This window comes from Bombina bombina, chromosome 5 (genome assembly GCF_027579735.1).
Source record: "Bombina bombina isolate aBomBom1 chromosome 5, aBomBom1.pri, whole genome shotgun sequence".
NCBI lineage: Eukaryota > Metazoa > Chordata > Amphibia > Anura > Bombinatoridae > Bombina > Bombina bombina.
Genome location: NC_069503.1, coordinates 356,800,335 through 356,827,565, shown reverse-complemented (window position 1 = coordinate 356,827,565; position 27,231 = coordinate 356,800,335). Strand labels below are relative to the sequence as shown.

General features: G+C 40.8%; 1 protein-coding gene across 1 annotated transcript in view; it reads left to right on the top strand.

Annotated features, from left to right (window-relative positions):
- The window catches only part of GSDME (gasdermin E), a 229,707-nt gene extending 202,844 nt beyond the window's left edge, over window positions 1-26,863 (top strand). The window contains exon 8 of the mRNA XM_053715729.1: window positions 25,964-26,863. Coding sequence (XP_053571704.1) covers window positions 25,964-26,221 — 258 coding nt within the window. The 3' untranslated portion in view covers window positions 26,222-26,863. The remainder of the gene's footprint in view (window positions 1-25,963) is intronic.
- The last annotated feature ends 368 nt before the right edge of the window (window positions 26,864-27,231 follow it).

Below are 27,231 nucleotides of genomic sequence, written 5' to 3'. Positions count from 1 at the left end.
CACTTGGCTATTCAATCATATCTGAGAAATCCGAGAGAAAACAACATTACCCCAATTGAAAACTTCTGTAAATCAGAAAACCGTAACCAACATACCATTTCTATTCTATATATAGCCATACAAGCTTCACAGACTACTACAAAAAACTCCATTATGCTGGCATGGGAAAAAGAATTATCTATATGTAAAGACATCAAGGAGTGGGAAACACTCTTCCAAAGTGCAGAAAAAGGGCTTATAAGTGTAGACCTTAAAGAAAATGTTACTAAGACTGGTACCTAACGCCCACAAGAACGGCTCATATGCATCCACAAGGAAGTATATTCTGCTACAGGGGATGCGGAGAGATAGGAACATATAGACATATGTGGTGGGACTGTAGGGAAGTCACAAGGATCTGGAGACAGCTATCTACCTTTCTTAGTCCAATCCTAGATGAGACTATTGATCTCACAATCCAACAAGCCCTTTTACACGAACATATTAGTAGATACAATAAGCATATTAACACATTTATTAAGATACTCTGCACAGTCACGAGGACATGCATAGCTAGACACTGGAAAACTAGTGGCCCGAACTGGACAGAGATATATAATAAAATTCACTACACATATACTATGTATGAGTTGGCATCGAATACTCTAGATAATAAGGAAGTAGTCCAAGCGGTGTGGTACTACTGGATTAGTAAAGGAGCCTCAGATACACAGGACCAGTAAGTGGTCAACCCCGCTATAAAAACCTCCATCAATTGATATACATACAGCACAAACTAATATATGTTGCGTCGTCACTCTCCCCACCCCACCCCTGTTACCCTTCTTTAACCCAATATTCTTAGCCTCATCTCTTCTCAATGTTGTTCTCTTCAAGTCTAGGTTACCTTTAAACAGAGCTGTTAGTCCTCAATTCCACAAATGTTTTGTTATACTTTCATATGCGATAATTACAGAGCCAGGTATGGCGTAGACGCAATCTTTGGGAGAGGTTGCCTAGTATTGGCGAGGATGTATGGACCTAACATCGTCATTGCTGGGTGATCTCAAGACTTTCTTAACACTCTCTAATTGTCGATTCATCTTGGATATCCACAGACTGATAGAAACTTATAGATTGTTATAATACTTAATACCTGAATTATATATTTTATAGAATTGTAATACTGTAAACCTACTCTTTGTACCATTCGATGATGAGGAGCAATGAAGAGAAAGGTAATCTTGTAACTGTTTATTATTCTAAAACAATAAAAAATATTCAAACATAAATATGTTTGAAGAAAGAAATGTAGTTAATTCAGGGTTGGTCAAAAAACAAATGGTGGAGTAGATTAAAGGGCCGTGATAGTTGAAAAAAATGTATGTAATTTTCAGACTATAGACTGTTTTTAGCCCCTACAAAGGGGTAAAACACAGAGTAGAAATGCCCCTTGGGTCCCGAGCGGAACCCGTCTGTCATGGATACCAGGCTGCCAAGGCCACCCCCTCTCCTCATGTGGATTATTGTGTTCCCCCAGTTGCCCTTTTACTGTTACCCTGATTACACGTTGCCCTAAAAGAGCTGATCGCTGCCCCGCTTGGCCCCTTTCTAGCTTGCCGAGGCCCAGCTGGAATCTTATGGAACATACTCACCGCCGGCTGGGCTCACTAGAGATCCCCGCCAAACTTTATCCTAGGTCGCTCCTGGTGATTTCTAGCAGGGAGCTCCCTCGGGAACCTGGGGTTTGGACACCTCTCTTCCTCATGTTAGCCCGGAGTACCCTTTGCCCGGCTGCCGCTCCGCCCCCCCCAGCGCCAGATCTCGTCGCTTTTTGAACTGAGACATCTAGGGGCCCGGAGCTCTCCGACGGTACCTGGAAATAGCTGCCGCTCCCTCGGGATCACCCCGAAATTACAACCTAACTCTTGCGGGATCTCTACATTCCTAGGGTTCCTATGGAGGCTCCAGCCTGTCTGGAGGGGCGGTGATTGTCAGATGGCAAATTTGTATATAAGCTGTGTATTTGTCCCAATAAAGTCTGTTCGTGTTTCACCTTAAAGGGACATTATACACTTGTTTTTTTTTTTGCATAAATGTTTTGTAGATGATCTATTTATATAGCCCATAAAGTTTTTTCTCCAACATAGGTGTGTCCGGTCCACGGCGTCATCCTTACTTGTGGGATATTCTCCTCCCCAACAGGAAATGGCAAAGAGCCCAGCAAAGCTGGTCACATGATCCCTCCTAGGCTCCGCCTTCCCCAGTCATTCTCTTTGCCGTTGTACAGGCAACATCTCCACGGAAATGGCTTAGAGTTTTTTAGTGTTTAACTGTAGTTTTTATTATTCAATCAAGAGTTTGTTATTTTAAAATAGTGCTGGTATGTACTATTTACTCTGAAACAGAAAAGAGATGAAGATTTCTGTTTGTAAGAGGAAAATGATTTTAGCAACCGTTACTAAAATCGATGGCTGTTCCACACAGGACTGTTGAGAGGAATTAACTTCAGTTGGGGGAACAGTGAGCAGACTTTTGCTGCTTGAGGTATGACACATTCTAACAAGACGATGTAATGCTGGAAGCTGTCATTTTCCCTATGGGATCCGGTAAGCCATTTTTATTACAGACAGTAAAAAAGGGCTTCACAAGGGCTTTTTAAGACTGTAGACGTTTTCTGGGCTAAATCGATTTATATATAAACATATTTTACACTCCATAGCCTTGAGGAATTATTTTAATCTTGGGAATTTGTAAAATAACCGGCAGGCACTGTATTGGACACCTTATTCTCTAGGGGCTTTCCCTAATCATAGGCAGAGTCTCATTTTCGCGCCTGTATTGCGCACTTGTTTTTTGAGAAGCATGACATGCAGATGCATGTGTGAGGAGCTCTGATACATAGAAAAGACTTTCTGAAGGCGTCATTTGGTATCGTATTCCCCTTTGGGCTTGGTTGGGTCTCAGCAAAGCAGATACCAGGGACTGTAAAGGGGTTAAATATAAAAACGGCTCCGGTTCCGTTATTTTAAGGGTTAAAGCTTCCAAATTTGGTGTGCAATACTTTTAAGGCTTTAAGACACTGTGGTGAAATTTTGGTGAATTTTGAACAATTCCTTCATACTTTTTCGCAATTGCAGTAATAAAGTGTGTTCAGTTTAAAATTTAAAGTGACAGTAACGGTTTTATTTTAAAACGTTTTTTGTACTTTGTTATCAAGTTTATGCCTGTTTAACATGTCTGAACTACCAGATAGACTGTGTTCTGAATGTGGGGAAGCCAAGGTTCCTTCTCATTTAAATAGATGTGATTTATGTGACACAAAATTTAGAGAAAATGATGCCCAAGATGATTCCTCAAGTGAGGGGAGTAAGCATGGTACTGCATCATCCCCTCCTTCGTCTACACCAGTCTTGCCCACACAAGAGGCCCCTAGTACATCTAGCGCGCCAATACTCCTTACTATGCAACAATTAACGGCTGTAATGGATAATTCTATCAAAAACATTTTAGCCAAAATGCCCACTTATCAGCGAAAGCGCGACTGCTCTGTTTTAGAAAATACTGAAGAGCATGAGGACGCTGATGATATTGTTTCTGAAGGGCCCCTACACCAGTCTGAGGGGGCCAGGGAGGTTTTGTCTGAGGGAGAAATTTCAGATTCAGGGAAAATTTCTCAACAAGCTGAACCTGATGTGATTACATTTAAATTTAAGTTGGAACATCTCCGCGCTCTGCTTAAGGAGGTGTTATCCACTCTGGATGATTGTGAGAATTTGGTCATTCCAGAGAAACTATGTAAAATGGACAAGTTCCTAGAGGTCCCGGGGCCCCCCGAAGCTTTTCCTATACCCAAGCGGGTGGCGGACATGGTAAATAAAGAATGGGAAAGGCCCGGTATACCTTTCGTCCCTCCCCCCATATTTAAAAAATTGTTTCCTATGGTCGACCCCAGAAAGGACTTATGGCAGACAGTCCCCAAGGTCGAGGGGGCGGTTTCTACTCTAAACAAACGCACCACTATACCCATAGAAGATAGTTGTGCTTTCAAAGATCCTATGGATAAAAAATTAGAAGGTTTGCTTAAAAAGATGTTTGTTCAGCAAGGTTACCTTCTACAACCAATTTCATGCATTGTCCCTGTCACTACAGCCGCGTGTTTCTGGTTCGATGAGCTAGAAAAGGCGATCATTAATAATTCTTCTTCTTATGAGGAGATTATGGACAGAATTCGTGCTCTCAAATTGGCTAATTCTTTCACCCTAGACGCCACTTTGCAATTGGCTAGGTTAGCGGCGAAAAATTCTGGGTTTGCTATTGTGGCGCGCAGAGCGCTTTGGTTAAAATCTTGGTCAGCGGATGCGTCTTCCAAGAACAAATTGCTTAACATTCCTTTCAAGGGGAAAACGCTGTTTGGCCCTGACTTGAAAGAGATTATCTCTGATATCACTGGGGGCAAGGGCCACGCCCTTCCTCAGGATAGGTCTTTCAAGGCCAAAAATAAACCTAATTTTCGTCCCTTTCGCAGAAACGGACCAGCCCCAAGTGCTACGTCCTCTAAGCAGGAGGGTAATACTTCTCAAGCCAAACCAGCCTGGAGACCAATGCAAGGCTGGAACAAAGGAAAGCAGGCCAAGAAACCTGCCACTGCTACCAAGACAGCATGAGATGTTGGCCCCCGATCCGGGACCGGATCTGGTGGGGGGCAGACGCTCTCTCTTTGCTCAGGCTTGGGCAAGAGATGTTCTGGATCCTTGGGCGCTAGAAATAGTCTCCCAAGGTTATCTTCTGGAATTCAAGGGGCTTCCCCCAAGGGGGAGGTTCCACAGGTCTCAATTGTCTTCAGACCACATAAAAAAACAGGCATTCTTGCATTGTGTAGAAGACCTGTTAAAAATGGGAGTGATTCATCCTGTTCCATTAGGAGAACAAGGGATGGGGTTCTACTCCAATCTGTTCGTAGTTCCCAAAAAAGAGGGAACGTTCAGACCAATCTTAGATCTCAAGATCCTAAACAAGTTTCTCAAGGTTCCATCGTTCAAAATGGAAACCATTCGAACAATTCTTCCTTCCATCCAGGAAGGTCAATTCATGACCACGGTGGATTTAAAGGATGCGTATCTACATATTCCTATCCACAAGGAACATCATCGGTTCCTAAGGTTCGCATTCCTGGACAAGCATTACCAGTTTGTGGCACTTCCGTTCGGATTAGCCACTGCTCCAAGGATTTTCACAAAGGTACTAGGGTCCCTTCTAGCGGTGCTAAGACCAAGGGGAATTGCAGTAGTACCTTACTTGGACGACATTCTGATTCAAGCGTCGTCCCTTCCTCAAGCAAAGGCTCACACGGACATTGTCCTGGCCTTTCTCAGATCTCACGGATGGAAAGTGAACGTAGAAAAGAGTTCTCTATCTTCGTCAACAAGGGTTCCCTTCTTGGGAACAATAATAGACTCCTTAGAAATGAGGATTTTTCTGACAGAGGCCAGAAAAACAAAACTTCTGAACTCTTGTCAAATGCTTCATTCTGTTCCTCTTCCTTCCATAGCGCAGTGCATGGAAGTAATAGGTTTGATGGTAGCGGCAATGGACATAGTTCCTTTTGCGCGCATTCATCTAAGACCATTACAACTGTGCATGCTCAGTCAGTGGAATGGGGACTATACAGACTTGTCTCCGACGATACAAGTAAATCAGAGGACCAGAGATTCACTCCGTTGGTGGCTGTCCCTGGACAACCTGTCACAGGGGATGAGCTTCCGCAGACCAGAGTGGGTCATTGTCACGACCGACGCCAGTCTGGTGGGCTGGGGCGCGGTCTGGGGACCCCTGAAAGCTCAGGGTCTTTGGTCTCGGGAAGAATCTCTTCTACCGATAAATATTCTGGAACTGAGAGCGATATTCAATGCTCTCAAGGCTTGGCCTCAGCTAGCAAAGGCCAAGTTCATACGGTTTCAATCAGACAACATGACAACTGTTGCGTACATCAACCATCAGGGGGGAACAAGGAGTTCCCTGGCGATGGAAGAAGTGACCAAAATCATTCAATGGGCGGAGACTCACTCCTGCCACTTGTCTGCAATCCACATCCCAGGAGTGGAAAATTGGGAAGCGGATTTTCTGAGTCGTCAGACATTTCATCCGGGGGAGTGGGAACTCCATCCGGAAATCTTTGCCCAAATTACTCAACTGTGGGGCATTCCAGACATGGATCTGATGGCCTCTCGTCAGAACTTCAAGGTTCCTTGCTACGGGTCCAGATCCAGGGATCCCAAGGCGACTCTAGTAGATGCACTCTCATCCCCAGGCTGGTAGCCAGGATCAATCAGGAGAGGGCATCGGTGATCTTGATAGCTCCTGCGTGGCCACGCAGGACTTGGTATGCAGACCTGGTGAATATGTCATCGGCTCCACCATGGAAGCTACCTTTGAGACGAGACCTTCTTGTTCAAGGTCCGTTCGAACATCCGAATCTGGTCTCACTCCAACTGACTGCTTGGAGATTGAACGCTTGATCTTATCAAAGCGAGGATTCTCAGATTCTGTCATTGATACTCTTGTTCAGGCCAGAAAGCCTGTAACTAGAAAAATTTACCACAAAATATGGAAAAAATATATCTGTTGGTGTGAATCTAAAGGATTCCCTTGGGACAAGGTAAAAATTCCTAAGATTCTATCCTTTCTTCAAGAAGGTTTGGAGAAAGGATTATCTGCAAGTTCCTTGAAGGGACAGATTTCTGCCTTGTCTGTGCTACTTCACAAAAAGCTGGCAGCTGTGCCAGATGTTCAAGCCTTTGTTCAGGCTCTGGTTAGAATCAAGCCTGTTTACAAACCTTTGACTCCTCCTTGGAGTCTCAATTTAGTTCTTTCAGTTCTTCAGGGGGTTCCGTTTGAACCCTTACATTCCGTTGATATTAAGTTATTATCTTGGAAAGTTTTGTTTTTGGTTGCAATTTCTTCTGCTAGAAGAGTTTCAGAATTATCTGCTCTGCAGTGTTCTCCTCCTTATCTGGTGTTCCATGCAGATAAGGTGGTTTTACGTACTAAACCTGGTTTTCTTCCGAAAGTTGTTTCTAACAAAAACATTAACCAGGAGATAGTCGTGCCTTCTTTGTGTCCGAATCCAGTTTCAAAGAAGGAACGTTTGTTGCACAATTTGGATGTTGTTCGTGCTCTAAAATTCTATTTAGATGCTACAAAGGATTTTAGACAAACATCTTCCTTGTTTGTTGTTTATTCTGGTAAAAGGAGAGGTCAAAAAGCAACTTCTACCTCTCTCTCTTTTTGGATTAAAAGCATCATCAGATTGGCTTACGAGACTGCCGGACGGCAGCCTCCTGACAGAATCACAGCTCATTCCACTAGGGCTGTGGCTTCCACATGGGCCTTCAAGAACGAGGCTTCTGTTGATCAGATATGTAAGGCAGCGACTTGGTCTTCACTGCACACTTTTACTAAATTTTACAAGTTTGATACTTTTGCTTCTTCTGAGGCTATTTTTGGGAGAAAGGTTTTGCAAGCCGTGGTGCCTTCCATCTAGGTGACCTGATTTGCTCCCTCCCATCATCCGTGTCCTAAAGCTTTGGTATTGGTTCCCACAAGTAAGGATGACGCCGTGGACCGGACACACCTATGTTGGAGAAAACAGAATTTATGTTTACCTGATAAATTACTTTCTCCAACGGTGTGTCCGGTCCACGGCCCGCCCTGGTTTTTTAATCAGGTCTGATAATTTATTTTCTTTTACTACAGTCACCACGGTATCATATGGTTTCTCCTATGCAAATATTCCTCCTTTACGTCGGTCGAATGACTGGGGAAGGCGGAGCCTAGGAGGGATCATGTGACCAGCTTTGCTGGGCTCTTTGCCATTTCCTGTTGGGGAGGAGAATATCCCACAAGTAAGGATGACGCCGTGGACCGGACACACCGTTGGAGAAAGTAATTTATCAGGTAAACATAAATTCTGTTTTTTTGTTTTTTTAAATGGATAGTAATAACATAACATAGTGAATAACATTGCTCTTATTTTTAGACTCCTAACCAAGCCCCAAAGTTTTAGGAGAATACCGACGTATACCTACTCCAGCTTGCTTCTGTTTGTGTAAAGGGTCTTTTCATATGCAAAGGAAGAGGGAGGGGAGTATCTTTTTCCCACTTTCAGTGGGTGTTCCAGTAACCTTTTAAACAGAGCTAAACTGGAAGCTTCTAAGCAAGTTTTTAAACGGTTTTATACTGGATTTTTACATCAGTATCTGTGCATATTATTCTTTATATTAGTGTCTATTACATGCAGTTATATGAAAACTGGTGTATACTCTCCCTTTAATACTGGTCTTGTCTGGTTATTAGGGTGGGCTACTTGCTATTATCACTTTCCCGCTCTAAAGCTACAGGTTCCGGGGTAAAGAAGGATCATTTCGGCGGAGATACTCAGTCGGGGTATACGGAGTCCGTCACACCGTCGCTGATCCAATCAGCAATGCGAGTGTCCTTTTTCATTTTATACTGTGTTTGGTTCAGTTTTGTTAAAAAAACAAGTAAAGGCCAAACCAATTGGGATGTGTGAAATGATGTGGAAGCCACACTGGTTATGTGTGCTTAAATTATAACGAATTTGCCTATGACACAAGCTAAGCACTTCCCCACCTCCTTCATTATTCCTAATGGTGGGAACCACACACCCATACATTATTTGTTCACTTTTTCTGCATCTCATAAAGATATTGTAGTTGAAATCTCAAATTTGGATTTAACAGACCAAAGGACAACTTTTCACTTGCTGCTTTCAGTAGAGGTTTCTTGTGTGAATTAGTGGTTGGATTGCTGCAGTCTTCTCTTAACAGTTGATGTTGAGATCTGTCTGCTGCTTGAACTCATAAATAATTAATCTAATCTAAGATGCTAATTAGCAATTTTGTGAGGCTGGTCATTTTATTAAACTTATACGGTGCAACAGAGCTAATTCTTGCTCCTTCTTTCCTGAGGTGATCCTGATGAGAGCGTTTTATTGTAGTGTTCAATAGATTTTGCCACTGCACTTGAAGAAACGTTCAAATTCGCTTCTTTCTCTTGGTATCCTCTGTTGAAGATGCAGCAATGCACTACTGGGAACTAGCTGAATCAATGACAAGAGGCATATATGTGCTGCCACCAGTTAGCAGCTAGATCCCAGTAGTGCATTGCTGCTTCTGAGCCTACCTAAGTATTCATTTCAACAAAGAATACTAAGAGAACAAATCAAATTTGATAATAGAAGTACATTGGAAAGTTGTGGAAAATTGATTGCTGTAGCTGTACATTTAATTTTGACTTTATTGTCCCTTTTAATGTGTTTTCAGTGACTTGTTACACCCGCTGAAGAGTATAAAATGTATTTGAAATGTTTTCCTTTAGGTTTATTTTTGTATGTTTTTTCTATTTAATTAACATTTCAGTTCTTATCTCTTTAATACACTCCAGCAAGTAAAAGAGATTGTTGGGATCACATTAAGGGGTGGGGGGGCTTATAGTACGCTGCCCCTTTGATCACTTTGGTTCAACATTCTTCATTTACTGAAGTTCTAAATGGAAACAGCATTTTGAGTGTCTGTTTAAAAAAACAGAGGTAAAAAATGGTTTTATACATAAATAGGAATCCGTTGCACAATCTATATTTGGATGCTAAAACCACTTTCAATAATTTATGCATGTGCATTCAGATCAAAAGCTCTTTAACATCATGAAAAATACATTCAGGCCCCGATATTCAAAGCATCGACAGACCATTGAGGAAACTGCATCACTGGCCTCGTCGGCCGCACAGCCCTTTGCTCTATCAAGATATTCATAGAAAAGGGTTGTGTCCGAGCAATGCTGGCGAGTGGCGATGTCTCTTCAATAGAAGTCAATGGGAGCTTGATGTCACCACCTGCATCTCCGCTCGCCAGGGGGGTGGCTATTTGAAGTGTGGCTACACGGAGCAGATAGTGCACTCACTGATTATTTATTTATTTATTTATTACACGTACACTAACTACTTCAGGCAATATTGACTCGACAGCTGATAGCTGGTGAGACAAACATGTCAGCTACCCTTCTTGCAACCTGCACTTTGCTAATTCAAACATATCAATCTTGTGTCAATATGTCTGAAACAAAGTGCAGGCTACTCCCACTAGCACACCCAGCCAACTCCCCCTAAAACGTCTGTAGCTACGTCACGCCCAACCTACACTCCCCCTGCTCCGCCTCGCTACCACCCACTGACCACCTACACCTACGTCACAGCTAACCTATATTCCCCCTGCACCGCCCAGCTAACCACCCCTGACCACCTACCCCTATGTCACCCCCCCCGGAATGCCCAGCTAAGTCCCTAATACCACCTGCACTTGTGTCATGTCTAACCTACACTCCCCTGGAAATCCCAGCTAACTCCCACATCCTCCTGTCAAAAAATAACTCACTATAATAAACTATACTAAATAATAAACTTCCCCATTAGAACTATGAAGCTATGTCGCTAAAATTATAATCAATGTTTAAATAATGTGTCACAGAGATGCGCTAAAAAGCCGGCAGCCTACCGCCGGAGGGCCGGCAAAACTTAGCTGGGCTCCTGGAACTCAACACTGGACTAGAATTGAGCCCCGATCTTCCGTTTCTTAAAAAGGGTGCTGATCGAATAGGGTGCAGGGGATCAAGTCACCTTTTTAGTATGATACTTCAATTAACGGTCTCCATTCCACCCCCAAACAAGTGATATCCCTAGGTGCCTCATCAAGTTGCAGACAACATACTAAAAGGGCGACTTGATCCCCTGCCCCCTACTCAATCAGCATCCCTTTTAAGAAGCGGTGGACCAGGGCTCAATTTCCGATCCGGTGCTGAGTTCCAGGAGCCTGTATAGGCTGGCAAGGTTTTGCCAGCCCTCCAGCGTTTATTACATCTCCTTGAAAATTTATGCATTGTCATGTACAATGTAGATTCTTTAAAGTATTGTAGATATCTTAAAATGAATTTAATAGTTGCTTGCTATTATTTCAAACATAAATATATATTTGAAAATTAGTTTAGTACTTGAGTATGTGGCAGTACATGGGTTAATGTTTTAGTACTTACGGTGGGTATGGAGCGGTATAGGGGTTTAATAGTTTTGTACTTGCGGTGGGTATGTGGCAGTATAGGGGTTAACAGGATAGGTACTTGCAGTGGGTATGTGACAGTTTGGATATTTATTAGTGTAGTGTTAGTTTGCGATCATGGGGTACTTCGGACTAGTGGTTAGGTATACTTCAGTTCTATTCCAAGGGATCCTTTACTATACATCACCAATATGGGCGGCGATGCTAGGTGTTGTCTATAGCCACCATCACTGACCTTTCACAAGAAAGGTTCCCCTCAGAACAGGCCTCGCCATGGTCGACCAAAGAAGTTGAGTGCACATGCTCAGCATCATATCCAGAGGTTGTCTTTGGGAAATATACGTATGAGTGCTGGCAGCATTGCTGCAGAGGTTGAAGGGGTGGGGGGTCAGCTTGTGAGTGCTCAGACCATACGCTGCACACTGCATCAAATTGGTCTGCATGGCTGTCATCCCAGAAGGAAGCCTCTTCTAAAGTTGATGCACAAGAAAGCCTTCAAAAAGTTTACTGAAGACAAGCAGACTAAGGACATGGATTACTGGAACCATGTCCTGTGGTCTGATGAGACCAAGATAAACTTATTTGGTGGTGTCAAGCGTGTGTGGCGGCAACCAGGTAAGGAGTTCAAAGACAATTGTGTCTTGCTTACAGTCAAGCATGGTGGTGGGAGTGTTATGGTCTGGGCCTGCATGAGTGCTGCCGGCACTGGGGAGCTACAGTTCATTGAAGGAACCATGAATGCCAACATATACTGTGACATACTGAAGCAGAGCATGATCCCCTCCCTTTGGAGACTGGGCCGCAGGGCAGTATTCCAACATGATGACGACCCCAAACACACCTACAAGATGACCACTGCCTTGCTAACGAAGCTAAGGGTAAAGGTGATGGACTGGCCAAGCATGTCTCCAGACCCAAACCCTATTGATCATCTGTGGGGCATCCTCAAATGGAAAGGTGGGGGAGCGCAAGGTCTCTAACATACACCAGCTCCGTGATGTCGTCATGGAGGAGTGGAAGAGGACTCCAGTGGCAATCTGTGAAGCTCCAGTGAACTCCATGCCCAAGACGGTTAAGGCAGTGCTGGAAAATAATGATGGCCACACAAAATATTGACACTTTGGGCCCAATTTGAACATTTCCACTTAAGGGTGTACTCACTTTTGTTGCCAACATTTTAGACTTTAATGGCTGTGTTTGAGTTATTTTGAGGGGACAGCAAATTGACACTGTTATACAGGCTGTACAATCACTACTTTACATTGAGCGAAGTGTCATTTCTTCAGTGTTGTCACATGAAAAGATATAATAAAATATTTACAAAAATGTTGAGGGGTGTACTCACTTTTGTGAGATACTTTGTGTGTGTATGTATGTATGTATGTGTGTATATATATATATATATATATATATATATATACACACTATATATATATACAGACACAGTATATATACCTAAGATGGTGGTGACCAGTGAGGGAAGGAGGAGAGCTGTTTAGGAGGTATCAGGGAATGGGAGGTGTCAGGTGGGATAGTCTACAATGCAGCTAAAATTATTAATTAACCTCTTCACTGCCGGAATAGAAGTGTGGTGCACAGCAGCAAATAGCAGCTTTCTAATTACCAAAAACCGATGGCAAAGCCTTGTATGTCTGCTATTTCTGAACAAAGAGGATCCCAGAGAAGCTTTTACAATTATTTGTGTTTGCACAAGCGGTATATAAATAATTTCAGTGAGAAACCCAAAGTTTGTGAAAAAGTTAACAAATGTTTTTATATAATTGCATTTGACGGTGAAATGGTGGCATGGAATATGCCACATGGGTCTTGATCATTACCTTGGGTTGTAAATATGTTTATATATATATATATATAGTTTTGACAGTTAAATAAAAATAAACGGAGTGATAGCAAAAAATTCTCTGGTATTTTGGGCAAGTTCTCTGAAATTTCTGATAGCGAAGGGGTTAAAGCTCTTGGAAATGTTGGGTGATTTTTGCCTGCCTCCTGGTGGAGTGGAGTTAATATGTCCATATGTCAAGGCTCGTCGACTAACCACCATGAAAGAAATTAATTTATCAGGTAAGCATACATTTATTATCCATGAAAAAAGGTGACATCATGTTTACATTAGGTACATGTTAAATCACCATGGCAACCCTTCATTAACAACCTACTAAGCCATTCTAGAATGTACAAGATCAGTATATCTGATATAAACCACAGCAAAAACATTACAACAAAAAATAGTGGCACTGCAACAAGCTACATACCGATAGCTTGATTACTGCTAAAGCTTTATACAACATTCCCTAACTCACCACAATAATTGACATATGATAGCAGAAACAGAAAATAGCAGTAATGCCGTGAAACTGGTTAACACATATAATAGAATTTACTTTCCTTAAAGGAATATAAAACTGAGAATTGAAATACATATGAATGCATTACAGTTTAACTAGTAGCATTTTTGCTAATATATGGTTCTTAGCAAAAGTCATCACTATTTCTTTCATAGACTTTACTGAACACAGAGCATATATATTTCCCCTGTGTACTTGTAGTCAAGCACTATGTCTGCTCAGAGGGTATATATTGTTTCTGCACCATTGCCATTCTGGCATTCTGAGCAGGTTAGGGTTTGAATGACATTGCATCAGACATACCTACCACATGCTCTGTGCACAGTAAAAGCTGTAACTAAAACAGTCAGAACTTCTGTTAGAATTATTTTTGCTAATACATGTGTTTAACAAAGGTGCTTCTATTCATAATCATGTCCCTTCATTTTTTTATATATTAATTTAAATATATATATATATATAGTAACTTGTAGATGGAAGGAGGGCACTCACAGGACCTTACAGCAAAACAGTGCCATTTTATTTCCAAATGAATATACAGTACAATAATAATTGTCAACGTTTCGGCCCCAGTGTGGGCCTTTTTCGAGACAAAAATGTTATAAAGGACAAAATTAGTATCGCTCACGACGGCATGTAAGCCGGTCCGTTATAACATTGGCTGAAACATCGACAATTATTATTGTACTGTATATTCATTTGGAAATAAAATTGCACTGTTTTGCTGTAAAAAAAGTCCTGTGAGTGCCCTCCTTCCATTTACAAGTTACTACATGTATCCATGAGGACAGCACCCAGGTAGTGAATACTCCTAAATGGATGGAGTGCTGGGCCACAGGCTAATTGTTATATATATATATGTATGTATATAAATGCATGTCTGTTTTTATCATACCATCTTATTTATGTTAAAATATTTTTTTATTGAGCAAAAAAACATCATATCACATATCAATAAGCATTAATAACTCAGTACATCATTGTATAATCTAGACAACCCATCTTATTTGCCCTCTTTTGTATCAACTTTTTACTGTTGGGTGCAAACTAGTATACGAGTCCACAATGTCCAAACTGTTTTGACTTTTTCTTCTCACAATGATGTTTCACTATAGGTATCAGGCCTCAATTCCGGTCAGACATACTGAGTAGTGCATTTTTAACCTAGAAATTTTGTAAATTTTTTCAAAAAGAAAAACCAAACAAGAAAAAACAAAAAATTAAGAATAAAGTCAAACCAAAACGAAAAATAATGAACAATAAAAACAAACTAACATGTGGTCAAGCAAAAAGCAGTTATGTGTTTCATTGCCATTTAATTTATCACGAAAGCTATGTTCTTTAACGGGGGATAGAATATCTATAAATTAACCTTCCCTAGCATATGTCATTTGTCTTTCTATGCTTTTAAATTAGGATCCCCAGAGAGGCAATACTCCATCACGATTGCATTAACCAGTAAAACCAAATTTTTTGATATGTATCCACATTTCCCAGGATAAAAGCTGCCGTTTCATGGAGTTTGTGTGTCATTTTAATTTTGTCTAGAACCTCTTGACATGTTGGTGCTCTCTCCCTCCAATACTTAGCAATGCACAGTCTTGTAACCATGCAAAGTATTCTGATAAAAGTGTTGATATGGTGATGATAGTTTGGGAGCGGTATGTTGAGTAGTCCCTGGGACATGGCAAGTGTTATCTGTTCCCCTAATAGTGTACTAAGGTGGTTGGATAAGCATGACCAAATCTGTTTAATTGCACGACACTCCCACTACATGTGTATATAAGTTCCTATTTCATTACATCCCCTATAGCATTTTCTGTTTTTTACCTCTTTGAAGTGGGAGGTTTTTATAGGGGTTAAGTACCACCGAAAGATGGTTTTATAGCTGTTCTCTCGTAGATCTGTGCTTATCAAACCTCTGCAGGAGGAGTAAAGTAATTCATACCATTCCGTCACCTCTAAGTTAATGCCTATATCAGTTTCCCACTTGCACATGAGAGGGGACTTTTCCTCATTTGTTGTGGATTGTAAAGCTATATATATTCTTGAGATGATGTGTTTCTGCCTCAAATCAGCACAGCATATTTTCTCTAACGTGGTGCTGAGGTGTTTATGTGTATTTGAAAGAAATGTATGTAATGCAGAAGTGATTTGCAAGTATAAGTACCACCTAAGGAGTTCTGGTGTTAGCTTCTCCTGGATTTGCGTGAAAGTTAATGGTTTGTTGTGTAGTACTATGTCACCTACCCTATAAAGACCCTTTTTTGCCCATTTGTCTAATTGTTTCCTATATTCCTTTGGGGTAAGATATCTAAATGGTGTTTTGAATGAGTATTCTGGGACCATTTTTTTCTTTTTATTTAGAGTTCCCCAGTGCCCTATTGAGTGACCGGTGATTGGAGAATAAGCGTGGATTGCCTGTAGAGATATAGAAGTGTCCCATAATAGAGCGTCTGGGGGTTCAGAGTCTCCCAAGTCCGCTTCCATCCCTATCCAGACTATATCTGTGTTAGACGTTCCTATTAGCGCTGTCTGGGCCAGTCTTGAGGCATCATAATAGTCCTGTAAGTTAGGTACTCCCATCCCTCCCAGCTGTCTATGCCTTGTAAGCGTTTGGAAGGGGATCCTAGAATGTTTTTTGCTATTAATGAAATTAATAAGTTCAGATTGCATTGTTTCCAGGTCTTTTTTTGGAACTGGGGTAGGTAGGGTTCTAAACAAGTATAACAGTCTTGGAAGAATATTCATTTTTTTTGCCGGTATTCTCCCATACCATGAGAAGTTGAGATGTTTCCACTTTGCGATATCCCTACGAATTTCTTTATATAGGGGCAAATAATTGATCCCATATAGTTCCTCAAATTGAGCTGATAAATTAATTCCCAGATATTTAATATATGATTTGACCCAAGAGAATTCAAAATTGAGTTCAATTAGTTTTTTTGTCTGAGGTGGCAATGCTATTGCCATTGCTTCACTTTTATCCATATTTATTTTATACCCCGATATGACAGAAAATCGGTCAAGGACGTCATAGAGGTTAGGGAGAGAAGTTAAGGGTTTGGTCAATGTCAGCAAAACGTCATCTGCGAAAAGGGCAATCTTGAGATCCCTATTTTTAAGTTGTTAACCTGTAATATCAGGATTTTTTCTAATGCGGGCAGCTAAGGGTTCCATACAAAGCGCAAATAATAACGGTGAAAGTGGGCATCCCTGTCTAGTTCCGTTTTTAATATTTATAAGTTTTGAATGATGTCCAATAGCCCTAACCGTAGCTGTAGGTGCAGAATATATACCTTGTAAAGCAGTGACAAAGGGGCCTCTAAATTTCATTTTCTCCAAGACAGCAAACATATTCCTCCAGTCAATTCTGTCAAACGCCTTCTCTGCGTCCAGTGATAGGACCAGAGAAGACGTTTTCGTCTTGGTAAATTGGGAAATGGTTGTGAGTATGCGTCTAATGTTATCAGGGGCTTCCCTGCCCATCACAAACCCAACTTGATTTGGATGGACCATTTCTGGCAGTATCGACTTAAGCCTATTAGCTAGTATCTTGGTAAAAATTTTGAGATCTTGATTTATAAGAGAGATGGCACACCATTTGACATTTTTCCCCGGTTTGGGTATCACCGCTATCCTGGCTCTGAGAAGGTCAGGGGGTATCGTGTGACCTTGCATGATATGGTTGGAGAACTTAACTAAGTGGGATACCAATGAGGATTTGAACAATTTGTAGTATTCCCCTGGCAGTCCATCTGGGCCTGGGGCCTTTCCTGGCTTTAAGTCTTTTACCGCCTGTTGGACTTCAAGCACCGTAATCTCCTGATATAACTTATCTCTATCCGTTTCAGTCAAGGAGGGCAGTTGTGTTTCGTCAAGAAATTTATGTAGCAGAGTTTTAGTTCATGCAGACTGAGCCACTTTGTTCCCGTCATATAGATCACTATAATAGTTAGCAAAACAATCAACTATTTCCTGTGGATGGGTAGTGGTGGTACCGTCATGTTTCTGAATCTGTGCTATAGTCGCTACTCTCAATTTTTCACAAATTTTATTAGCCATATATTTATCTGGCTTATTGGCATAGATATAGTAATTGGTCTTAAGCCGGAATGCTGCCCTGACTGACTGGTCATTAAGAATGTTAGCTAATGTCGAACGTTTTTTTTGTAGTTGCTGGTAAACTATTTTAGATTGTGTAATTTTGTGTTGCTGTTCTAATGTGCTTATTTCGTTTTGGAGTTCTTTCCTTTGATTGGTATATTTTTTAACCAGGACAGCTTTTTTTTTTAGTAGTAGTACTCTTAAGAATGTTTTGTGGGCTGCCCAGGTTGATATGGGGTTTTCCATTGTCCCTGTATTAATCTCCCAGTACTCCCTCATTTGTCGTGTTACTGATTTCAATGTTACTGGATCTTTGAGTCAAAAGTCCATGTTTTAGTTCTGTCAGTAGGTTGTAGGGTACCTATTCTCAGCTGCGTCATCGAGTGATCCGACCATACACAGGAGTGAATGTTAGCTGATTCTAAAGAGGGCTGTAGTATTTGACTTACAAATATGTAATCTAACTTTGTGTATGTCTTGTGAGCCGCTGAGTAATACGTGGTATCTGCCGTGTCTCCGTATAGGGTCTTCCAGGAGTCAATTAAGGTGTGTGTGCTCAGGTGATCAAGAATCGTTTTAGCCTTGCTATACTGTCTATGTTGTTTATTGGACATTAGTTGGGGACTCTCCTGCCAGTATTGTTCTAGACTGTGACCAATTTATCAGCTGATGCGATAACAGCCTAAAGAAGGTGTCTTGCTTGTCATTAGGGGCATATACGTTACAAAATGTGATTTCAGTACCTTGTATCTGGCCCCTGACTATCAGGTACCTGCCCTTTTTATCTTTAATTGTTTCTGTATGGACAAAGGGTATAGATGAATGTATCAATATGGAGACTCCCCTTTTTTTCGAGTCAGTGGTAGCATGATAGTGTAGTGGGAATTCTCTAGTCCAGTATCTAGGTATCTGTGAGTCTGAGAAATGTGTCTCCTGTAGGAAAATCACATTGGCTCGTAAAGATCTATATTGTGTGAGTGCTGTTCTACGTTTAATATCTGAATTTAGCCCCCTGACATTGTGTGAAATCAGGTTAATCGCCCATGACTCCATAGATAAAACAGGTTTCATCATTGTGTGAAATCAGGTTAATCGCCCATGACTCCATAGATAAAACAGGTTTCATAGCTGTTACTGCGTATAGCTCCTGGTAATCTGATTTTATATTGACCTAGGTTTTCTCTGACTTGGTTCTGTCCCCTTGCCACATAAGCTACACATAAGAAGAGGGGTCTGCTACCTACTTCAGTGTTTCCCCGTATACTTGGCATTGTATGGTAAGTAAAAGGTACATAGCAATTCAGTGACCACATGTCTGTAAACATCTTAAACGTATAAACTAAATATATCCATTCTGGATAAATAACAATAATTAAGCTAATAATGTGAAATAGAATTTGCATTAAGAAAAATATTTCAAAACTTTTAACTCGTGCAATTAGAAAAATACACTTCAAAATTTTGTGTGCATATTAAAATAAACTTTGGTTATCGTTGGATTAGAAAGTGCGCGGGGATTTGCCTCAGATCTATTATAGGCTCATCCCCTAGCCTCAAATGATATACAATTTAAACCCGACAAACAGTTACAACTAAACTCAAAGGTTAAGTGGCATCTATCACCGATGTCCAGTGTAGCTCTTTTCAAGAGCTCAATATGTTTTCAAAAAGAAACACAGTCAGAGAAATATACTTATCTCCAGTTCAGCCTGCTTCAATAATGTCCTTGACATAAGTTTCCTCTCCGGCTAGGTCGACTCTGTTTATTTTTCCCCCCTTCTTTTCTTCTTCCTTCTCCTTTTTCTACTCCTTTTTCAATGGGCTTTTTTTTCTCCCCAATTAAATTTGCAGGTTCATGGACTGATCATGTTTTCTGCTTTTTCTTAGGGACTTTCGACCATTTACCCCATGATGTTGGTCCCAGTTGTGCAGAGTTGCGAGATGTATTTTGGTCCTGTGATAGGATTGGCAGTTCCGGGCATTCCAGATTGAGATGTTTACAAATCTGCGGTATTTCTGATGGCTTGTCAATTGAAGTTGATCTACCCTCATGCTGAATGTGCAATGCAATTGGGAATCCCCATCTATAGGAGATTTGACTTTTACGCAGCAGCTGTGTGAGAGGTCGAAGTGTACTTAGTCTCTGTAAGGTTCTCAGGCAGAGGTCTTGATAGAACTGGATAACTGTTCCTTTAAATGTAAAGGTGGGGTTTTTTCTGGCCGCCGCCATTATTTCTTCCTTTTCTTGAAAGCGAAACATTTTCACAATTATGTCTCTTGGAGGATCCCCTTTTTTCGGTGGTGCTCTTAGAGCTCAATGTGCTCTCTCCATTTGAAATTTGCTGTCATTCGTATCCTCTGTAATGGCTTGGAATAGTTGCAATAGAAAGTTTGCTATCTCCGGTGCCGTCACCGTTTCAGGTATGCCATTTAACCTTATGTTACATCTTCTTGCCCTGTTTTCCAAGTCTTCCAGTTTATTATTGATGTCGGCTATTTCTAGTTGTTGAGATGAGATTTGTTGTTGTAGATTGGTCATATCTTCAGTTATGGAGTCCTATCTATCATCCAATGTCAGTTAAATAGGAGCATTTGATCCCCTGTAGCTCTGGTTTATACTGCGTCTCCACTCACAGTATGCAGGTTAAATTGGGAATCTGAGTGATTTATCTGTTTCTATGATTCTGCAGTTCCCTGCAGCGTGTCGTAGCTCTTCTGTAGATAGTACTGCCCCCTTAAAGTTTTTTTGTCAATGGCCAAGATTATGCATAACTGAGTATAAGTGTTCCTTGTATTACAGCAAGCCTAAGTAGTTTTCAACACATATCAAGTGTTAGTTACACGGTAAATACCAATCCAGATTAGTCACAGATAGAATAAAGTATCTCATCTCTAAGGGTGATAGATAAGATGATGTGCGCGGCTAGGGGCATAACCTTCATATCTTCTCTCATGTTGCTGGGCCGCATCCCATACCATTCATATCACATATAGTAAATACCAATCCCAATGAAAGTTAAACATAGCAGAGCATCACAGCTGTAGTGGTGATAGATAGGGCAGTGTGGACAACTGTGCATACGTTTGTGTCTTTTTAATGTCCCTCTTATAGATGTCATGTGGCTTCTAAAAGCATATCCTCTCCACTGCCTACAACCCTCTTTTTATTATCATTTGCACGGTAAATACCAATCCCATTGAAAAGTAAGCACAGCAGATTATTGCGACTGCAGTAGTGAAAAGCCAGGCAGTGTAAACAACTATGCGATTATTTGCTCCAGTTTAATGTCTCTCTTTTACATGCCACGGGGTCATGGTCAGCATATCATCTGCACTATCCTCAACTCTCCTTTTAGTATAGTTAGCTGCTGCGGGTCATGTTTACCACTGGTATAAAGAGTTTTCCCAGCCGCGTTCTTTAGTTGTTTCCCACGCGTACCTTGTTATGTTTTTGCCCCTTGACATAAAAAACAGTAAACTGGCTTACCGGATGACTTGATACTTCTCACATTGTGTTCTCTTGGCTTCCGTAACCCCCACACAGCCGCTGCGAGCGTTAAATTGCTTTCCGTGTGCAACTCTCAATCCCCAAGATGGCGGATCCGGTTCTCTCTCTGTTGCATACCTTGCCCACGATATATCTCCTTCTCCTAGTGATTCTTTAAAGTCGAGCCCAGCAAAACTATCATCAGTGGTCTCAGAGGTGTTCCTGCAGCATTTTGCTAATAATCAGGTTGCCATAATTAAAGTTTAACACACTTTCACTGTTTGCTATGCACGGAGCTCAGTGATTATGCTGCCATCACTGAGCTCTTCCAGGCTCCGCCGCATACCATCTTATTTAAAGGGACAGTCTTCACAAAATTATTGTTGTTTAAAAAGATAATGCTTTTACTACCCATTCCCCAGCTTTGCACAACCACCATTGATATATTAATATACTTTAGAACATTTAAATCTCTAAATTTCTGCCTGTTTCAAAGACTCTATTGTCATCCTCTTAATCACATGCTTTTGTATTTGCTTTTCACAACAGGAGACTGATAGTTCATGTGGGCCATATAGATAAATGTGTTCATACTCGGGAAGTTATTTAAGAGTTAGCACAACACAGTACTAAATGCAACTCGATAGATTTTAAATAGTCACAGTCATGTGATCAGGGGGGTCAGAAGATGCTTAGATACAAAGTAATCACAGAGGTAAAAAGTATATTAATATAACTGTTGGTTGTGCAAAACTGGGGAATGAATAATAAAGGGATTATCTATCTTTTAAAATATTAAAAATTATATTGTTGGGGGGCGGAGCAAGCTCTGTAGCTGAGCGGTCGCAACTCTGAATAGCTCCGGTTCTACCCGGGTAATTTATACATTAAAGACCGCTCGGTGCAGTTATATTTATCTCTGAACCTAAGAGTACGACCCAGAGAGACTTTACAAATACCCAAAACCAGATTGTAACAGACACACATGGGACATAGCCGCGATTAAGGTGACTATCATTATCATCAAGGATCGGCCATCTTGTTAACCACGCGACACTCTGATCGCACCCTGCAGAGCAACATGGACGAATTTAATGCTGCCATACTGACAGCTCTGGAAGCCCTTGACAACTCGATATCTCTCAGATTTGCGGACCTGAAGGGAACACTTGGGGTCCGCTCTACTCTATCAACACCCCTGACAGAAGGAGGGACACCACCGAAGTCCACGGGAGCCCACTCCCTAAGTTCACCACAGTTAGTGTCAGCTTGTAAGGGGACCCTGGAGGAGCTGAGCGATCAGTCGGATCTGATCATGTTAGAGCCTGTAACGGCAGCCTCCCTAGAGATATTGGACAGAACCGGAGCGAGCCGCTCCCCAACTGTTGTGGAGGGTGAAGTGATTTGCCTCCCTGCGGGAGTAGAAACATTTAATGTAATGAAGGCTCACTTGCAGGATCTAAGGAGACCGGAGGATATCATGTGGCCTCACACCAAGCCTGGCCATGTAGCAGGGATCTCACCGAAAGTTACAGTTAACGGGGCAGTCTCACTAGAACTTGGGAGGTGGGCGCCAGAGGACCCACATAGCAGGAGAGAACAAATGGAAGACTGGAGCTTATTTACTGGAACTGTGCCACAGCAGTATCAATGATGTAGGAGAATCATTACACCGCAGTCCTGCACAACAAGAGCCCTTCTAGCGCTATGTAGAAGTGGAGTTGGTTGAACGGCACACATGGGATTGTGTCTCCCTAGCTAGTACAAGCACCCTCTTTGGTTGCGGAGCCTCCTACGGGGAACATAATCTGATCACTCTGCCATCTTAGTGCTCACACAGACTAAAGGTTTCTGTTCATGGCGTGCATAGGCACCTAGATTCGCCTGCTTGTTTCTCAGCTTTGTTTATGGTCATTACCGCTCACGGACTTAGAGGACATCTTCAGTTTATCCCTAGTTATGTGAGCTTTCTGTTAGACATTGCGATGTTTTTGCTTTGTTTTTGTTTTTCTCTGTTTCTTTTTGAGTGTTCACTGCAAATGTTATGTTTTCTAACCTGATCCTGCTAAGAGAGACCTTAGATACATAAGTACAAGAAATGTATTGGACTGTTTATTAGCAGTATATTTAAAAGCAGACATTAGTTAGCTAGACTGCAATTGCCATAGAATTGTCTACTTGAATTTAACACTAATATAAGACAGGAAATTAGGAATTAATATCATGTTAGCTCATTTTATACCTGTCCATAGGAGGGTACTATTACTTGCTTATTATTAGCTTTGCTTATTGTATATTTTCTATAACACAGGAATATCTAAAACATTTACGCATCATGCTGTGAATACATTAGGAGATACTCCATCTCTTGTTATTGCTCTCTTGTACATTATGTCCCTTAAGGACAAAGATTTATATCGCTTGTATGCTATTCTTGTGGCTGACCTGTTGCATTATCTAGAGACTACTTTCTATTGTATTTACTCCTACTCCCTCTATAGCTTTTTTAAGGTAGCAGGTTAAATAGAGGGACTCTATGCAACATGTGGACAGGTATTTATATATCTTTCTATCACCTCTATCTTATATTTTTATAAAGTTCCCCACTTGATACCGATTACATCTGTTACAAGAGATAGCGCCACTCGTCATATTTTAGGGTTATATGGGGGACACTTTGATATATAGCACTACAACTCGCCCTATTGCTCACGCCAGAAATACTGAGTCCTTTGGAGAGCAGATTCTTAGCTGCGCTCAATACTTTTCAGTTTGAGGAACTACTTTGGATATTTTGATATGTTGTGTTATCTCAGTACATGGTCTAATGGATACTGCTGGGCCGTGTTTGCTGGGAAGACACGGCTCGGCATGTCAGATAAATTGGGGTTTTAGTTTGAGATATATATGCAATAGCTAACAGTGTACATGGTATTAGAGTTGTATGACTATGTGGGTGCTCTCTCTGTCTTTAGTTTTTCATGTACCTAGTTATCCCCCCCGGCCTATATTCTACTTTAGAAACTACCCTTACTCTCATATGCCCTAGCCTAAACTTACATGTTATTTAGCAAAATTTGTTCTCTGGTGTATGGGTTTGTTGTGAAAGATATCAGTTAATTAAGGGCCCTATTTAAAGGACTCCTCTACCACTAAGATTTGCTTCTACTGTGGGGGTTTACACTACTTAGATAACTTTTTGACTGGGGCTACCCCCCTAGTTAAAAATCCCCTTCCTTTTATTTCTGCAACAATAATTACCTTGCTATATTTAATGCAGCTGACACTACTTTTACCCTCCTTATCGCAAGCAACCACATATTAAGTTTTGTTCTATGTTTTCGTTACAATTAATTATATACTGCTTATGTGGGGTTGCATCATAAATCTTTATTAACTGCATATATACATACCTATTTCTTATCTTGTAAGCAGGTAAATTAAAAGGGGGCACCCCAAGTTGCTATCACTGTCTAACATTGAATCCTATTTCAGGATTAATGCAGAATCTACATATATCTAACTACTGCATAGTGCTCGTGACAAAATGTTGTATTGCGTGCGGACCTTATGGTGCCCACATACTGGAAATCACCTAATAATCTATATAACATTTAATAGCCCATTTAAACTAAACCCTTGCAAAAATAGCCTCTTTTATACCTCTGCTATTATCTTACGATGAACAGCAAACCTATGCATTAGGGGAATGTATTTAATCCCATAACTCTAGCTAATACTATTACCTTTTATTGGTCATATCTAACAATAGTTTGTTGCTACTTATTATATTTACATGTTTTAATATGCTTCATCGCCCCCTCTATCTGAGTATCATCTGCCTTACATTCTGACACATTCAGTTGTATAGGTATATATATATTTTTTTTTTGCCATTTAAAGGTTATGTCATTCTTATTTTATATGTTATATGATATAATTTTTCAAGGTTGTGTGTATATCATCCCTAGTTCCTCTATGGTCATGCCCACATTATTAGTACACATTATCTGTTCCGGATGAGCCTCTCTCCTCCCTTTCCCGCTGGTACTTGTTGCCTGCGGGTCATATCCCTCCTCCTTTTTCCTGCATTGCCTATAGGTGGCACTCCCCTAGGAGAGGGGCTCACCCTGAGGTCCCCTAGGCCCCAAATAATTTAATATCCCCCCTCCACACTATAGAACTCTGTGGAGTGCATCTTGACCACTCTCAAATTGCACTCATGGTTCTAGCTTATGTATATATGTTTTCAGGATCCCTCTATAAGAGTATAAGGGATTGGATGAGTATGGTTATGTTTATATGCAGTAATAATCCCTTGGCTCCAACTGAACTCGCCCATAGTGTTGACACACTAGCTTGCTCCGCCCTCCATCCCCCTCCCTCCACCTATTACATTTTGAGCAGCTCTCGCCCGCTGCATCCCCCTCCCCCATAAATCTATAGGGTTACCTCCTCCCTAGTCTTAACCTTATCTGAATAGATACCTTACTCATTTTTGTATATCACTAGGAGAGGACCTTTCTTGCTTATATCTCGTTTATGATACTCTACAACAAAACTGAAGTCTTTCTATGTGATAGCCCACATTTTATAGTAATGTTTGAGATACTAGAATGCAATACTCTTCCAACTATGCTGTGTATACATTGACTTGTAAATGTTCTGGGGCATACCCTTTATTCTGTATTTGTTTATGACTTCAATAAAAAAATAATTAAAAAAAAATAAATTATATTGTTGACTGTCCCTTTAAGTTCATCACAAATGTTAATCTGCACTCTGCTAGTAATGCCTTCGTAAATATTAGAAACTGTAGGGCACATTTAAAGTAATACAGTCTAACCTGTGACTCTTGGGATTAACTATATTCATCTGCTCTTTTTTTTAATTAGCCAAACATCACATCAGATGAAGGACTTTGTTCAAGGACAAATCCGTTGCTGTCTGACTTCATGGACCTGGGGCGATTTCAGATTGCACAAAGGCTGTTCACGTTCTCTAACCTGAAGCTTGAAATGAATGAGCATACCGTTGTAGCTGCAACTACCACAGCTCCCGGATTCCTCCCATTCATACTTTACATTGCAATATGTGGTCTCTACGCACTCAAGTACAGCACAAAAGAGGAAAAGGGTTTAGATGAATGCTAGTTATGAAAGGACATTTTGACACTTTATTATTTTGCCTTTAGGCAGATGAATAACTGAAAGAAATATGATGATGCCTTAGCATGCATAGCTATATAATGTTTCACACAAAGCTGCTTAAAGCAGCAAAGAGGTTTAAGAGATTATTTTTTAGCCTTGCAGAATGCATTTTATGCTATTTTTAAATGCATAACATAATGATTTACTAGGCAGTGGTGCATCATTTAATTGCTAACCTGAACCATAATAATGCTAAATGATTCATCTGGTTTTATTGTTTTACTATTTTACAGTTTGTAAATCTAAATGTTATATTCAGATATGACTTAAATTATAAAGGGCACCGTCATGAAGACACATTAATGCGTGGACTAAATGGTGTAAAGTGAGACATTATAGCCTGCTTTTTAAAAACATTGTTTACTTCCTGCCAGAGCAATGGTGCCGCACAAGATGTCTCTCTAGCTCCAGAAACAAAGAATGCACATTTGTTATCTAATCTTTCAAATGCCTGAGAAAGCTTTTATTTAGGTGAAAGTTCTCTGCTTAGTCATGTGTACATTTAACCAAGGGACCAGTTGTAACCTCTAAAGCTTCCCTGGCTAACAATCATCTAGTATTGATAAAAAAATAACAAGAAAAACACTTGGCATCTTCTCGATTGATAATTTATTGAATTATATATTATAAATGTGTGCACTGTTACTTTAATTACTTTAGCTCACATTACTGGCTCAGCCTTGTGTGTGTTTTAGGGGTAGATTTATTATTATTATCAGGTATTTGTAGAGCGCCAACAGATTCCGCAGTGCTGTTTATCAAAGTCCAGGCAAATTATCTATGTGTTTCGCCTGTAACTGCGCCCCATCTCGCCTCTGCAAGAGCGCACATGTGCGCTTGTATTTATCAATAAAAAGTTGTAATTCTGCGCTTTTTGAAACTGGCGAGCTGCAGCGTATAATAATAAATTCTGCTTATTGTAATTTGGCTTATCCATATTTCTCATGCTATGC